Below are 15,517 nucleotides of genomic sequence, written 5' to 3'. Positions count from 1 at the left end.
CAGTCAACACACACACAGTCATTTAAAGGTGCACCGTGAGTGTAAAATGCATTTATTTATTTTTACTAACATTTTGGTTTGAGAGGTGACTATGTTTCATGTACACATATGGTATTATAAGAATAGATTTTTTCCTTGTTAAACCACACAGCCCTTAGTAGACGAGTAATAAAAGCTTTAAGTCATGGGTGTGGGGAGGTATGCCCCTTTGTGTGTGCTCCAATGAGGTCATTCCTGGACTACTTCTGTCCATTGAGTTAAGGCAGTGTTTCCCAGCCCTCTCCTTGGGCCTCCCCAGACGTTTCACATTTTTGTTTTGACCTTAAATTGTCACACCTGGTTCAATTAGTCAAAGGCTTGACGATTAGTTGACGAATTCAATCATGCGTGCCAGTTTAAGGTTAAAACGAAAATGTGAAATGTCTGCGGGAGCCCAAGGAGAGGGTTGGGAAATCCTGATTTAAGGGACCTCTTTTGGCTCGAGAGCACCCCCCAGAGGCAAAAAGGATGTATAGTACAATAGATGTTGAGTACAGATGTATAATACAAGTATATACTATATGTAGTAGATGTATTGTAGATATGTGTATGAAGACATTTAGATGTATCTATATAAAAACATACATATAGTACAGTATATAGTAGATGTGTGTATGAAGACATATAGTACAGTATATAGTAGATGTGTGTATGAAGACATATAGTACAGTATATAGATGTGTGTATGAAGACATAATACAGTATATAGTATATAGTAGTACAGTATATAGTAGATATGTGTATGAAGACATATAGTACAGTATATAGTAGATGTGTGTATGAAGACATATAGTACAGTATATAGTAGATGTGTGTATGAAGACATATAGTACAGTATATAGTAGATGTGTGTATGAAGACATATAGTACAGTATATAGTATATAGTAGTACAGTATATAGTAGATATGTGTATGAAGACATATAGTACAGTATATAGTAGATGTGTGTATGAAGACATATAGTACAGTATATAGTAGATGTGTGTATGAAGACATATAGTACAGTATATAGTAGATGTGTATGAAGACATATAGTACAGTATATAGTAGATGTGTGTATGAAGACATATAGTACAGTATATAGTAGATATGTGTATGAAGACATATAGTACAGTATATAGTAGATATGTGTATGTAGACATAGTACATTATATAGTAGATATGTGTATGTAGACATAGAACAGTATATAGTAGATATGTGTATGAAGACATATAGTACAGTATATAGTAGATGTGTGTATGAAGACATATAGTACAGGATATAGTAGATGTGTGTATGAAGACATATAGTACAGTATATAGTAGATATGTGTATGTAGACATAGTACATTATATAGTAGATATGTGTATGTAGACATAGAACAGTATATAGTAGATATGTGTATGAAGACATATAGTACAGTATATAGTAGATGTGTGTATGAAGACATATAGTACAGGATATAGTAGATGTGTGTATGAAGACATATAGTACAGTATATAGTAGATATGTGTATGAAGACATATAGTACAGTATATAGTAGATGTGTGTATGAAGACATATAGTACAGTATATAGTAGATGTGTGTATGAAGACATATAGTACAGTATATAGTAGATGTGTGTATGAAGACATATAGTACAGTATATAGTAGATGTGTGTATGAAGACATATAGTACAGTATATAGTAGATGTGTGTATGAAGACATATAGTACAGTATATAGTAGATGTGTGTATGAAGACATATAGTACAGTATATAGTAGATATGTGTATGTAGACATAGTACAGTATATAGTAGATGTGTGTATGAAGACATATAGTACAGTATATAGTAGATGTGTGTATGAAGACATATAGTACAGTATATAGTATATAGTAGTACAGTATATAGTAGATATGTGTATGAAGACATATAGTACAGTATATAGTAGATGTGTGTATGAAGACATATAGTACAGTATATAGTAGTACAGTATATAGTAGATGTGTGTATGAAGACATATAGTACAGTATATAGTAGATATGTGTATGAAGACATATAGTACAGTATATAGTATATAGTAGTACAGTATATAGTAGATATGTGTATGAAGACATATAGTACAGTATATAGTAGATGTGTGTATGAAGACATATAGTACAGTATATAGTAGTACAGTATATAGTAGATGTGTGTATGAAGACATATAGTACAGTATATAGTAGATATGTGTATGAAGACATATAGTACAGTATATAGTATATAGTAGTACAGTATATAGTAGATATGTGTATGAAGACATATAGTACAGTATATAGTAGATGTGTGTATGAAGACATATAGTACAGTATATAGTAGTACAGTATATAGTAGATGTGTGTATGAAGACATATAGTACAGTATATAGTAGATATGTGTATGTAGACATAGTACAGTATATAGTAGATGTGTGTATGAAGACATATAGTACAGTATATAGTAGATGTGTGTATGAAGACATATAGTACAGTATATAGTATATAGTAGTACAGTATATAGTAGATATGTGTATGAAGACATATAGTACAGTATATAGTATATAGTAGTACAGTATATAGTAGATATGTGTATGAAGACATATAGTACAGTATATAGTAGATGTGTGTATGAAGACATATAGTACAGTATATAGTAGTACAGTATATAGTAGATGTGTGTATGAAGACATATAGTACAGTATATAGTAGATATGTGTATGAAGACATAGAACAGTATATAGTAGATATGTGTATGAAGACATATAGTACAGTATATAGTAGATGTGTGTATGAAGACATATAGTACAGTATATAGTAGATGTGTGTATGAAGACATATAGTACAGTATATAGTAGATATGTGTATGAAGACATATAGTACAGTATATAGTAGATATGTGTATGTAGACATAGTACAGTATATAGTAGATATGTGTATGAAGACATATAGTACAGTATATAGTAGATGTGTGTATGAAGACATATAGTACAGTATATAGTAGATGTGTGTATGAAGACATATAGTACAGTATATAGTAGATGTGTGTATGAAGACATATAGTACAGTATATAGTAGATGTGTGTATGAAGACATATAGTACAGTATATAGTAGATGTGTGTATGAAGACATATAGTACAGTATATAGTAGATGTGTGTATGAAGACATAGTACAGTATATAGTAGATATGTGTATGAAGACATATAGTACAGTATATAGTAGATATGTGTATGAAGACATATAGTACAGTATATAGTAGATATGTGTATGTAGACATAGTACATTATATAGTAGATATGTGTATGTAGACATAGAACAGTATATAGTAGATATGTGTATGAAGACATATAGTACAGTATATAGTAGATGTGTGTATGAAGACATATAGTACAGGATATAGTAGATGTGTGTATGAAGACATATAGTACAGTATATAGTAGATATGTGTATGTAGACATAGTACATTATATAGTAGATATGTGTATGTAGACATAGAACAGTATATAGTAGATATGTGTATGAAGACATATAGTACAGTATATAGTAGATGTGTGTATGAAGACATATAGTACAGGATATAGTAGATGTGTGTATGAAGACATATAGTACAGTATATAGTAGATATGTGTATGAAGACATATAGTACAGTATATAGTAGATGTGTGTATGAAGACATATAGTACAGTATATAGTAGATGTGTGTATGAAGACATATAGTACAGTATATAGTAGATGTGTGTATGAAGACATATAGTACAGTATATAGTAGATGTGTGTATGAAGACATATAGTACAGGATATAGTAGATGTGTGTATGAAGACATATAGTACAGTATATAGTAGATATGTGTATGAAGACATATAGTACAGTATATAGTAGATGTGTGTATGAAGACATATAGTACAGTATATAGTAGATGTGTGTATGAAGACATATAGTACAGTATATAGTAGATGTGTGTATGAAGACATATAGTACAGTATATAGTAGATGTGTGTATGAAGACATATAGTACAGTATATAGTAGATGTGTGTATGAAGACATATAGTACAGTATATAGTAGATGTGTGTATGAAGACATATAGTACAGTATATAGTAGATATGTGTATGAAGACATATAGTACAGTATATAGTAGATGTGTGTATGAAGACATATAGTACAGTATATAGTAGATGTGTGTATGAAGACATATAGTACAGTATATAGTAGATGTGTGTATGAAGACATATAGTACAGTATATAGTAGATATGTGTATGAAGACATAGTACAGTATATAGTAGATATGTGTATGAAGACATATAGTACAGTATATAGTAGATGTGTGTATGAAGACATATAGTACAGTATGTATCCCTTCTCTACACACCAGTCAGTGAAGCAGGTAAGTGCCCACTCTTGTTTTGTTTCACGGTGTTCTTTCCGTTTTGTTTTCTCTCAAATTCATCAAACGCTTATTTTCTACATCGTCATGCCAACCTATTGTTGATGTAGCCATTTTAATAAAGGGGAAAAGAAGCAACGTCATAGTCATGGTATACGGTCTCACATACACACGGCTGAATGCTGTTTTAGCCAATCAGCATCCAGTATCCAAACTACCCAGTGTATAGTACGGTATATAGTGAATGTGTACAAACATATACTACCCAAGAAGAACACAGGACCCAGGTCTGAGTTGAGCATGAGTTTATTGGTCAGTGATGATCTCCCTCCTCCTCCTCTCTCACCACTACTGTCTATTGCTGTTATTGGTGCTGGTGAACCAAAGTCCCTGATATGTATCTGTGATATATATACTAGAACCTGCAAGACCGTTATTACACTATAACGGTCCTCTATAACGTGTTACAGTGATGACTTAACTCGTCTCACGTTGCTGTTGACGTTACGGCACTGATATACGAGTCGCCTCTCGTAGGAATAATACCCTGTTGTGTTATCAACCAGAGTATCTGAGGACGTCCGTGACGGAGTTGAGATGTGTTAGTAGAAACTGTGGGATGGTTCTGACTGACTGTGTTTGTGTTGGCCGTGCTGTGACAAGGCCCCAGTAGACCCAGCCCTAGGCCGAAGCCTGGGGCTCTGTTAGGGGTACGGTCCGCTCTGGGCCCGGTTAGTGCTGGATACGGCGGATAGACTGGATCTGGGGGGTCTGGCAGTGGGAGCCCCAGTTCTTCCAGTGCTGGTAATCTCCACTGTGTCTCTCACACTCCATGATGTACTGCTGGCCCCTGTAGCCAGGGAACTGGTAGCACACAAAGCTGTGGGGATGGAGGGAGAGAGGAGAGAGGGAGCGGAGGGGGAGGGATGGAGGGAGGGAGAGACATGTTTGGCTTAGAGTGGAGTTTCACTTGACATTGAATAGAATTGTCACACGTTTTTCTTTAATTGTTTCACTATAGCAAGATTGGAGTGTGTTTGTGTTTGTGTCAGTGGAGGCTGCTGAGGGGATGACGTCTCATAATAACAGCTGGATCAGAGCAAATGGAATGGCATCAAACACATAGAAACCACGTGGTTGATACCAATACACTTATTTCGATCCAACAGTCACCACAAGCCCCCCCCCACACACAAAAATAAGGTACCACCAACCTCCTGAGGTTTGTGCCATTGTGTTTTTGTACAGTATCTAATTAGTGAGTGTGTGCTTGTGTTTAATGTTGACTTACGCGCCACACTGAATGTGCATGGATCCGACCTCGGGCATGCACCAGCCCATGGCCCTCAGAGAGGGGTAATCATCACACAGCTCAGCGCTGCGGCCCATGAAGTTCTCTGTCTCAAAGATCTGCATACGACTGCTCTGGTGGGACTGGGAGGGGAAGGAGGAGAGAGGATAGAGGGGGAGGGTGGAGCGAGGATACAGGGAGAGCGAGGATAGAGGGGGAGAGAGGATAGAGGGGGAGAGAGGATAGAGGGAGAGAGAGGATAGAGGGAGAGAGAGGATAGAGGAGGAGGGTGGAGCGAGGATAGAGGGAGAGCGAGGATAGAGGGGGAGAGAGGATAGAGGGAGAGAGAGGATAGAGGGGGAGAGAGGATAGAGGGGGAGAGAGGATAGAGGAGGAGGGTGGAGCGAGGATAGAGGGAGAGAGAGGATAGAGGGGGAGAGAGGATAGAGGGAGAGAGAGGATAGAGGGGGAGAGAGGATAGAGGGAGAGAGAGTGGGAGGGATAAACACGATAGGACACAATCTCAGTTAGTTTCCTTTTTGCTTTCTCATACAGACTGACACATACAGTACTCTATCCTTCTCTCTGTCTTCTATAAACACTAACATAGAATCCTGTCTTCTATAAACACTAACATAGAATACTGACCACTGTCTTCTATAAACACTAACATAGAATACTGTCTTCTATAAACACTAACATAGAATACTGACCCACTGTCTTCTATAAACACTAACATAGAATACTGTCTTCTATAAACACTAACATAGAAAACTGTCTTCTATAAACACTAACATAGAATACTGTCTTCTATAAACACTAACATAGAATACTGTCTTCTATAAACACTAACATAGAATACTGTCTTCTATAAACACTAACATAGAATACTGTCTTCTATAAATACTAACATAGAATACTGACCCACTGTCTTCTATAAACACTAACATAGAATACTGTCTTCTATAAACACTAACATAGAATACTGTCTTCTATAAACACTAACATAGAATACTGTCTTCTATAAACACTAACATAGAATACTGTCTTCTATAAACACTAACATAGAATACTGTCTTCTATAAACACTAACATAGAATACTGACCCACTGTCTTCTATAAACACTAACATAGAATACTGTCTTCTATAAACACTAACATAGAATACTGTCTTCTATAAACACTAACATAGAATACTGTCTTCTATAAACACTAACATAGAATACTGTCTTCTATAAACACTAAAATAGAATACTGACCCACTGTCTTCTATAAACACTAACATAGAATACTGTCTTCTATAAACACTAACATAGAATACTGTCTTCTATAAACACTAAAATAGAATACTGACCCACTGTCTTCTATAAACACTAACATAGAATACTGTCTTCTATAAACACTAACATAGAATACTGTCTTCTATAAACACTAACATAGAATACTGTCTTCTATAAACACTAACATAGAAAATACTGTCTTCTATAAACACTAACATAGAATACTGTCTTATATAAACACTAACATAGAATACTGTCTTCTATAAACACTAACATAGAATACTGTCTTCTATAAACACTAACATAGAATACTGACCACTGTCTTCTATAAACACTAACATAGAATACTGTCTTCTATAAACACTAACATAGAATACTGTCTTCTATAAACACTAACATAGAATACTGTCTTCTATAAACACTAAAATAGAATACTGACCCACTGTCTTCTATAAACACTAACATAGAATACTGTCTTCTATAAACACTAACATAGAATACTGTCTTCTATAAACACTAACATAGAATACTGACCACTGTCTTCTATAAACACTAACATAGAATACTGTCTTCTATAAACACTAACATAGAATACTGTCTTATATAAACACTAACATAGAATACTGTCTTCTATAAACACTAACAGAATACTGTCTTCTATAAACACTAACATAGAATACTGTCTTCTATAAACACTAACATAGAATACTGTCTTCTATAAACACTAACATAGAATACTGATCACTGTCTTCTATAAACACTAACATAGAATACTGTCTTTTATAAACACTAACATAGAATACTGTCTTCTATAAACACTAACATAGAATACTGTCTTCTATAAACACTAACATAGAATACTGTCTTATATAAACACTAACATAGAATACTGTCTTTTATAAACACTAACGACCCCTTGACTTCCGGCGCCGACAGAGATGGCCGCCTCACTTCGCGTTCCTAGGAAGCTATGCAGTTTTTTGTTTTTTTACGTGTTATTTCTTACATTAGTACCCCAGGTCATCTTAGGTTTCATTACATACAGTCGAGAAGAACTACTGAATATAAGATCAGCATCAACTCACCATCAGTACGACCAAGAATATGTTTTTCGCGACGCGGATCCTGTGTTCTGCCTTACAAACAGGACAACGGAGTGGATCCTATGCAGCGACCCAAAAAAACGACTCCGAAAGAGAGGGAAACGAGGCGGTCTTCTGGTCAGACTCCGGAGACGGGCACAGCGCGCACCACTCCCTAGCATTCTTCTTGCCAATGTCCAGTCTCTTGACAACAAGGTTGATGAAATCCGAGCAAGGGTAGCATTCCAGAGGGACATCAGAGACTGTAACGTTCTTTGCTTCACGGAAACGTGGCTTACTGGAGAGACGCTATCCGAAGCGGTGCAGCCAACAGGTTTCTCCACGCATCGCGCAGACAGGAAAAAACATCTTTCTGGTAAAAAGAGGGGCGGGGGCGTATGCCTTATGACTAACGTGACATGGTGCGATGAAAGAAACATACAGGAACTCAAATCCTTCTGTTCACCTGATTTAGAATTCCTCACAATCAAATGTAGACCGCATTATCTACCAAGAGAATTCTCTTCGATTATAATCACAGCCGTATATATCCCCCCCCAAGCAGACACATCGATGGCTCTGAACGAACTTTATTTAACTCTCTGCAAACTGGAAACAATTTATCCGGAGGCTGCATTCATTGTAGCTGGGGATTTTAACAAGGCTAATCTGAAAACAAGACTCCCCAAATTTTATCAGCATATCGATTGCGCAACCAGGGGAGGAAAGACCTTGGACCATTGTTACTCTAACTTCCGCGACGCATATAAGGCCCTGCCCCGCCCCCCTTTCGGAAAGCTGACCACGACTCCATTTTGTTGATCCCTGCCTACAGACAGAAACTAAAACAAGAGGCTCCCACGCTGAGGTCTGTCCAACGCTGGTCCGACCAAGCTGACTCCACACTCCAAGACTGCTTCCATCACGTGGACTGGGAGATGTTTCGTATTGCGTCAGATAACAACATTGACGAATACGCTGATTCGGTGTGCGAGTTCATTAGAACGTGCGTTGAAGATGTCGTTCCCATAGCAACGATTAAAACATTCCCTAACCAGAAACCGTGGATTGATGGCAGCATTCGTGTGAAACTGAAAGCGCGAACCACTGCTTTTAATCAGGGCAAGGTGTCTGGTAACATGACCGAATACAAACAGTGCAGCTATTCCCTCCGCAAGGCTATCAAACAAGCTAAGCGCCAGTACAGAGACAAAGTAGAATCTCAATTCAACGGCTCAGACACAAGAGGCATGTGGCAGGGTCTACAGTCAATCACGGACTACAGGAAGAAACCCAGCCCAGTCACGGACCAGGATGTCTTGCTCCCAGGCAGACTAAATAACTTTTTTGCCCGCTTTGAGGACAATACAGTGCCACTGACACGGCCTGCAACGAAAACATGCGGTCTCTCCTTCACTGCAGCCGAGGTGAGTAAGACATTTAAACGTGTTAACCCTCGCAAGGCTGCAGGCCCAGATGGCATCCCCAGCCGCGCCCTCAGAGCATGCGCAGACCAGCTGGCCGGTGTGTTTACGGACATATTCAATCAATCCCTATACCAGTCTGCTGTTCCCACATGCTTCAAGAGGGCCACCATTGTTCCTGTTCCCAAGAAAGCTAAGGTAACTGAGCTAAATGACTACCGCCCCGTAGCACTCACATCCGTCATCATGAAGTGCTTTGAGAGACTAGTCAAGGACCATATCACCTCCACCCTACCTGACACCCTAGACCCACTCCAATTTGCTTACCGCCCAAATAGGTCCACAGACGATGCAATCTCAACCACACTGCACACTGCCCTAACCCATCTGGACAAGAGGAATACCTATGTGAGAATGCTGTTCATCGACTACAGCTCGGCATTCAACACCATAGTACCCTCCAAGCTCGTCATCAAGCTCGAGACCCTGGGTCTCGACCCCGCCCTGTGCAACTGGGTACTGGACTTCCTGACGGGCCGCCCCCAGGTGGTGAGGGTAGGCAACAACATCTCCTCCCCGCTGATCCTCAACACTGGGGCCCCACAAGGTTGCGTTCTGAGCCCTCTCCTGTACTCCCTGTTCACCCACGACTGCGTGGCCACGCACGCCTCCAACTCAATCATCAAGTTTGCGGACGACACAACAGTGGTAGGCTTGATTACCAACAACGATGAGACGGCCTACAGGGAGGAGGTGAGGGCCCTCGGAGTGTGGTGTCAGGAAAACAACCTCACACTCAACGTCAACAAAACTAAGGAGATGATTGTGGACTTCAGGAAACAGCAGAGGGAACACCCCCCTATCCACATCGATGGAACAGTAGTGGAGAGGGTAGCAAGTTTTAAGTTCCTCGGCATACACATCACAGACAAACTGAATTGGTCCACTCACACAGACAGCATCGTGAAGAAGGCGCAGCAGCGCCTCTTCAACCTCAGGAGGCTGAAGAAATTCGGCTTGTCACCAAAAGCACTCACAAACTTCTACAGATGCACAATCGAGAGCATCCTGGCGGGCTGTATCACCGCCTGGTATGGCAACTGCACCGCCCTCAACCGTAAGGCTCTCCAGAGGGTAGTGAGGTCTGCACAACGCATCACCGGGGGCAAACTACCTGCCCTCCAGGACACCTACACCACCCGATGTCACAGGAAGGCCATAAAGATCATCAAGGACATCAACCACCCGAGCCACTGCCTGTTCACCCCGCTATCATCCAGAAGGCGAGGTCAGTACAGGTGCATCAAAGCTGGGACCGAGAGACTGAAAAACAGCTTCTATCTCAAGGCCATCAGACTGTTAAACAGCCACCACTAACACTGAGTGGCTGCTGCCAACACACTGACACTGACTCAACTCCAGCCACTTTAATAATGGGAATTGATGGGAAATGATGTAAATATATCACTAGCCACTTTAAACAATGCTACCTTATATAAATGTTACTTACCCTACATTATTCATCTCATATGCATACGTATATACTGTACTCTATATCATCGACGGTATCCTTATGTAATACATGTATCACTAGCCACTTTATACTATACTATGCCACTTTGTTTACATACTCATCTCATTTGTACATACTGTACCCGATACCATCTACTGTATCTTGCCTATGCTGCTCTGTACCATCACTCATTCATATATCCTTATGTACATATTCTTTATCCCCTTACACTGTGTACAAGACAGTAGTTTTGGAATTGTTAGTTAGATTACTTGTTATTACTGCATTGTCGGAACTAGAAGCACAAGCATTTCGCTACACTCGCATTAACATCTGCTAACCATGTGTATGTGACAAATAAAATTTGATTTGATTTGATTTGACATAGAATACTGACACTCTTTCCCACGCTCTCTATGTATCCATCTCTCGCTGTATTTCTCTCCCACACACACACACACACACACACACACAGTCCTCACAGCGCAGTAGATGGGGCGCAGGGACATGAGGCGCTCCACGTGGTAGGACAGGGAGCCGCTGTAGGCGTCCCAGTGGGGGTACTCTCCTCTCTCCAGGATGAACTGCTGGCCCTGGAAGTCATGATGTTCAAAGCCCACCCAGCTACAGGGGTAGGGAGAGAGAGTTACTGACATGTTACATTCAGAGATAGAAGGGGACAGAGAGGGTGGAGAGAGAGTTACTGATATGTTACATTCAGAGATAGAAGGGGACAGAGAGGGAGGAGAAAGTTACTGATATGTTACATTCAGATATAGAAGGGGACAGAGAGGGAGGAGAGAGAGTTACTGATATGTTACATTCAGAGATAGAAGGGGACAGAGAGGGAGGAGAAAGTTACTGATATGTTACATTCAGAGATAGAAGGGGACAGAGAGGGAGGAGAGAGAGTTACTGATATGTTACATTCAGAGATAGAAGGGGACAGAGAGGGAGGAGAAAGTTACTGATATGTTACATTCAGAGATAGAAGAGGACAGAGAGGAGAGAGTTACTGACACGTTGCATTTCATTCAACGAGAGAAGGGGACAGATGAAAATACAATGAGAAAAGAGCAGGACAGAGGGACACCACCCTGGTGGTCAATGGTTGACCATGCATGACAACAGGCTACAGCACAGAGAATCATACCCCCACCCACACAGACAAACACCAAACACAGATACCCCCACTCACCAACACACACACACACACACCGATACCTCCACTCACACACACAGCCTCCACAGACAACCAGGGTTGTAAGAGACTCACGCTCCACCAACACACACACACTGATACCTCCACTAACACACACAGCCTCCACAGACAACCAGGGTTGTAAGAGACTCACGCTCCACCACCACACACACACACAGCCTCCACAGACAACCAGGGTTGTAAGAGACTCACGCTCCACTCTCCACTCTGATAGAACGGATGTTGTCCAGACCACAGTTCTGGATGTTACAGCACTCAGAGGTAAACTCCTGGCACTTGCCCTGGAAGTGCTCCTGCTCAAACACAGTCACCTACAGGGACAGATAGATAGATATTAGTGTGTTTGTGTAAATCATATAATCGATTATTTAAATATGTGTGTGTGTGTGTGTGTGTGTGTGTGTGTGTGTGTGTGTGTGTGTGTGTGTGTGTGTGTGTGTGTGTGTGTGTGTGTGTGTGTGTGTGTGTGTGTGTTTGTGTGTGTGTGTGTGTGTGTGTGTGTGTGTGTGAGATCACCTTGAAAAAAGGGGCCATACCCATGCCAGGGAAAAACATGGGGGAGGTCATGTGGGTTTTAGTAGCTCTATTCATGTCTATAGAGAGAGGGGGAGGGAGAGAGGGGAGAGAGAGAGGGGACAGATGAAAATACAATGAGAAAAGAGCAGGACAGATGAAAATACAATGAGAAAAGAGAGGGGGAGAGGGGGAGAGAGAGCGAGAGAGGAGAGAGCGAGAGAGGTGGCATGAGAGGGAAGTTTCATCATTTAAACTAGGTTAGATTACAATTCAATGTATTAAAATCCTTTAATATTGTTTAAGCATTCCCAGTAATCTATGAAATATGTTAATGATGATATCTGGAAATGTCCTCATGTTCGAGATGTCACTCGGATATTATTTCCATTCTGATGGAACCAACTGATGGAGCCACAACCAACTAACATTACTGCCAGCATCCAAAAACTCTAATAAAAGGTCATGGTAGGGTAGTATAGCATATCCCCAAAGATGTTGTGACAATCCTTACAAAAAGGTTGTTTTTTTTTAAATGTAAAAGTTAAAAACTGGTTAAAACCATTTTATAAAACGTACTGTAACACAAGCCAACACAAAATCCAATAACTTAACGTTATCAATTTCTAATAACAGCTTATATTTATTCCATCACCAACAACGAACCCTGTTTGGACTAGGCCTACAATTACATTTAATATTTTTATAAATATAGGCTAAGAAATACTTCTCAAAATGTTTATCCAATTATGAGTGTTACGCGGGTGGATAGTCTAGGCCTAAATCTGTTCTGTTGAAACACCATGGGCTATTCGGTTCAACCAGGACCGGGGGCTTACCTGGTTCGTCTCCTCTCCTCTCTCACGCGCCAATCCTTTTACATAGAGTTTTGTGAGAATCTGGCTCTTCTGTTTTATACCGCAGTCCACGGTGGCCCGCGTGTCTCCACTGGCGACAACGTGCGTGCGTGTGCGCGTTTCATCATGTCTGTGTGAGTGAGGTGTAAGTGAGTTGGGGGTAAAGTTAGCACGCCCGTGCGCGTGTTTCTATGTCGGCACCCCTCTGTGTATCCGTGCGTAAATGTGTCCTATGGTGCGCGCGGCCGTGTGAGCAATACACGAGTTCCCCACCCCCCCTCTCCCTCTCTCCCTTTATTTGTTTCCTATGCGGTCGGGTGTGCGCCTTGTTGACTCAGCAGATAATATAGTACCGGTTGAATGCATGGTGGGACAGTGATGTTCGCGGTCCGTTCAGAGTGAATGGGGGGGCCCAGTGTTGGGCCGAATGCCGTTATATTCGTATAGGTCAGCAGTGCCATCGTATAGCATTAACAATGGTTAGGTAGAGCGTTAACAATGACCTGGCTGTAGGTAGAGAATGACAAGAATTTACCTCTCCTGTGCTGTGGTCAGACCACTGTGTGCTTTTAGAGGAAAACATTTAGGAAAATGATGGAAACTAGAAATTAGTGTCAAAGAGTGTGACTTCAGTTAAATGTAGAGATAATGTTATGAAATAGCTGCCTTGCCTATCACAATGACTTCAATCAAATTAGATGTTAGTATTGATATAGCATAATATACTAACCCTAGTTATATAGCCTATTCTATAGAAGCAAAATTTCAAGTCAGAGCCATACATTTTTTTAAAGTGAGCTAAAATTGTAGTAGGTTACAGCAGTAGGCTAGGCTATACTAGAGATGTTAGGCCAAGAAATTATGTTCTGTTTATCCAAGCCCATAGTACTGGTGAGTTCACACGGTTGTCATGGTGACCCCCCCCCCACACACACACACAGTTCCTGATGACCTCATTTAACCCTTGACCTCTGAGCTAGAACATTTGAGGAGGTTATGGCAGGCTGGTGGCCGACTGTTTACATACAAACTTCATATTTGGTATATTGCATATGCAACAATATTATTTGAACAGTGAGGTTGCAGATTTTAGACTGAGAACATTAAGGTAGGAATTCCACATTTACATACCAGAGAGGCTATTTTTTAAATCATGTTGATGCAGGCCGCAAATTGATGACTGAAATGTCAAGATTTTAATAGTGGTCGAGAGGAGAGAGCCGAGCCTCGAGCCTATTTCTTTCCAAATGGTGCAGATAGAAATGTCTTGTAACTGACATGATTCCTATATGAATGAGTAGCATGTATATTCTACATTATATATTTCTATCTGAACGTGCTGTAGTGGGGCATCTTACTGAGATGTTGCAGATGAAAATGCCTTTCATAGAGCTGTTGTGATTCCTTAATCAAATCAAATCAAATTGTGTTTTATTAGTCACATGCGCCGAATACAACAAGTGTAGACCTTACAGTGAAATGCTTACTTACATTCCCCTAACCAACAGGGCAGTTTCAAAAATATGGATAAGAATAAGAAATAAAAGTAGCAAGTAATTAAAGAGCAACAGTAAAATAACAATAGCGAGACTATATACAGGGGGGGTACCGATACAGAGTCAATGTGCAGGGGGCAGTGGTTAGTTGAGGTAATATGTACATGTAGGTAGAGTTATTAAAGTGACAATGCATAGATGATACAGTGCCTTGCGAAAGTATTCGGCCCCCTTGAACTTTGCGACCTTTTGCCAGATTTCAGGCTTCAAACATAAAGATATAAAACTGTATTTTTTTGTGAAGAATCAACAACAAGTGGGACACAATCATGAAGTGGAACGACATTTATTGGATATTTCAAACTTTTTTAACAAATCAAAAACTGAAAAATTGGGCGTGCAAAATTATTCAGCCCCCTTAAGTTAATACTTTGTA

At 40.0% G+C, this 15,517-nt stretch overlaps 1 protein-coding gene across 1 annotated transcript; it reads right to left on the bottom strand.

The window, feature by feature from the left end:
* Nucleotides 1–4,691: 4,691 nt before the first annotated feature.
* LOC118936778 (beta-crystallin A1-like) lies at nt 4,692–13,650 on the bottom strand. The gene is made up of 6 exons (XM_036934061.1): nt 13,568–13,650; nt 12,732–12,808; nt 12,408–12,526; nt 11,476–11,617; nt 5,695–5,837; nt 4,692–5,283 (listed from the first exon to the last, which is right to left on the bottom strand). Exons 2-6 carry the CDS (start codon nt 12,804–12,806, stop codon nt 5,136–5,138), a joined length of 627 nt encoding a protein of 208 aa, XP_036789956.1. The 5' UTR covers nt 12,807–12,808; nt 13,568–13,650; the 3' UTR covers nt 4,692–5,135.
* Between the last annotated feature and the right edge of the window lie 1,867 nt (nt 13,651–15,517).

This window comes from Oncorhynchus mykiss, chromosome 10 (genome assembly GCF_013265735.2).
Source record: "Oncorhynchus mykiss isolate Arlee chromosome 10, USDA_OmykA_1.1, whole genome shotgun sequence".
In the NCBI taxonomy this organism is placed as follows: domain Eukaryota; kingdom Metazoa; phylum Chordata; class Actinopteri; order Salmoniformes; family Salmonidae; genus Oncorhynchus; species Oncorhynchus mykiss.
The sequence above is the reverse complement of the archived record's forward strand: the minus strand, read 5'-3'. Positions and strand labels throughout refer to the sequence as shown.

Bases quoted from the DNA above. Each gene is read 5' to 3' on its own strand.
- LOC118936778 (XM_036934061.1), bottom strand. From the start codon at position 12,806: ATGAATAGAGCTACTAAAACCCACATGACCTCCCCCATGTTTTTCCCT. The intron at 12,527-12,731 runs GTGATCTCACAC...CTGTCCCTGTAG, and splicing joins GTATGGCCCCTTTTTTCAAG to GTGACTGTGTTTGAGCAGGA. The intron at 5,838-11,475 runs GTGAGGACTGTG...TTCCCCTCCCAG, and splicing joins TGCGCCCCATCTACTGCGCT to TCCCACCAGAGCAGTCGTAT.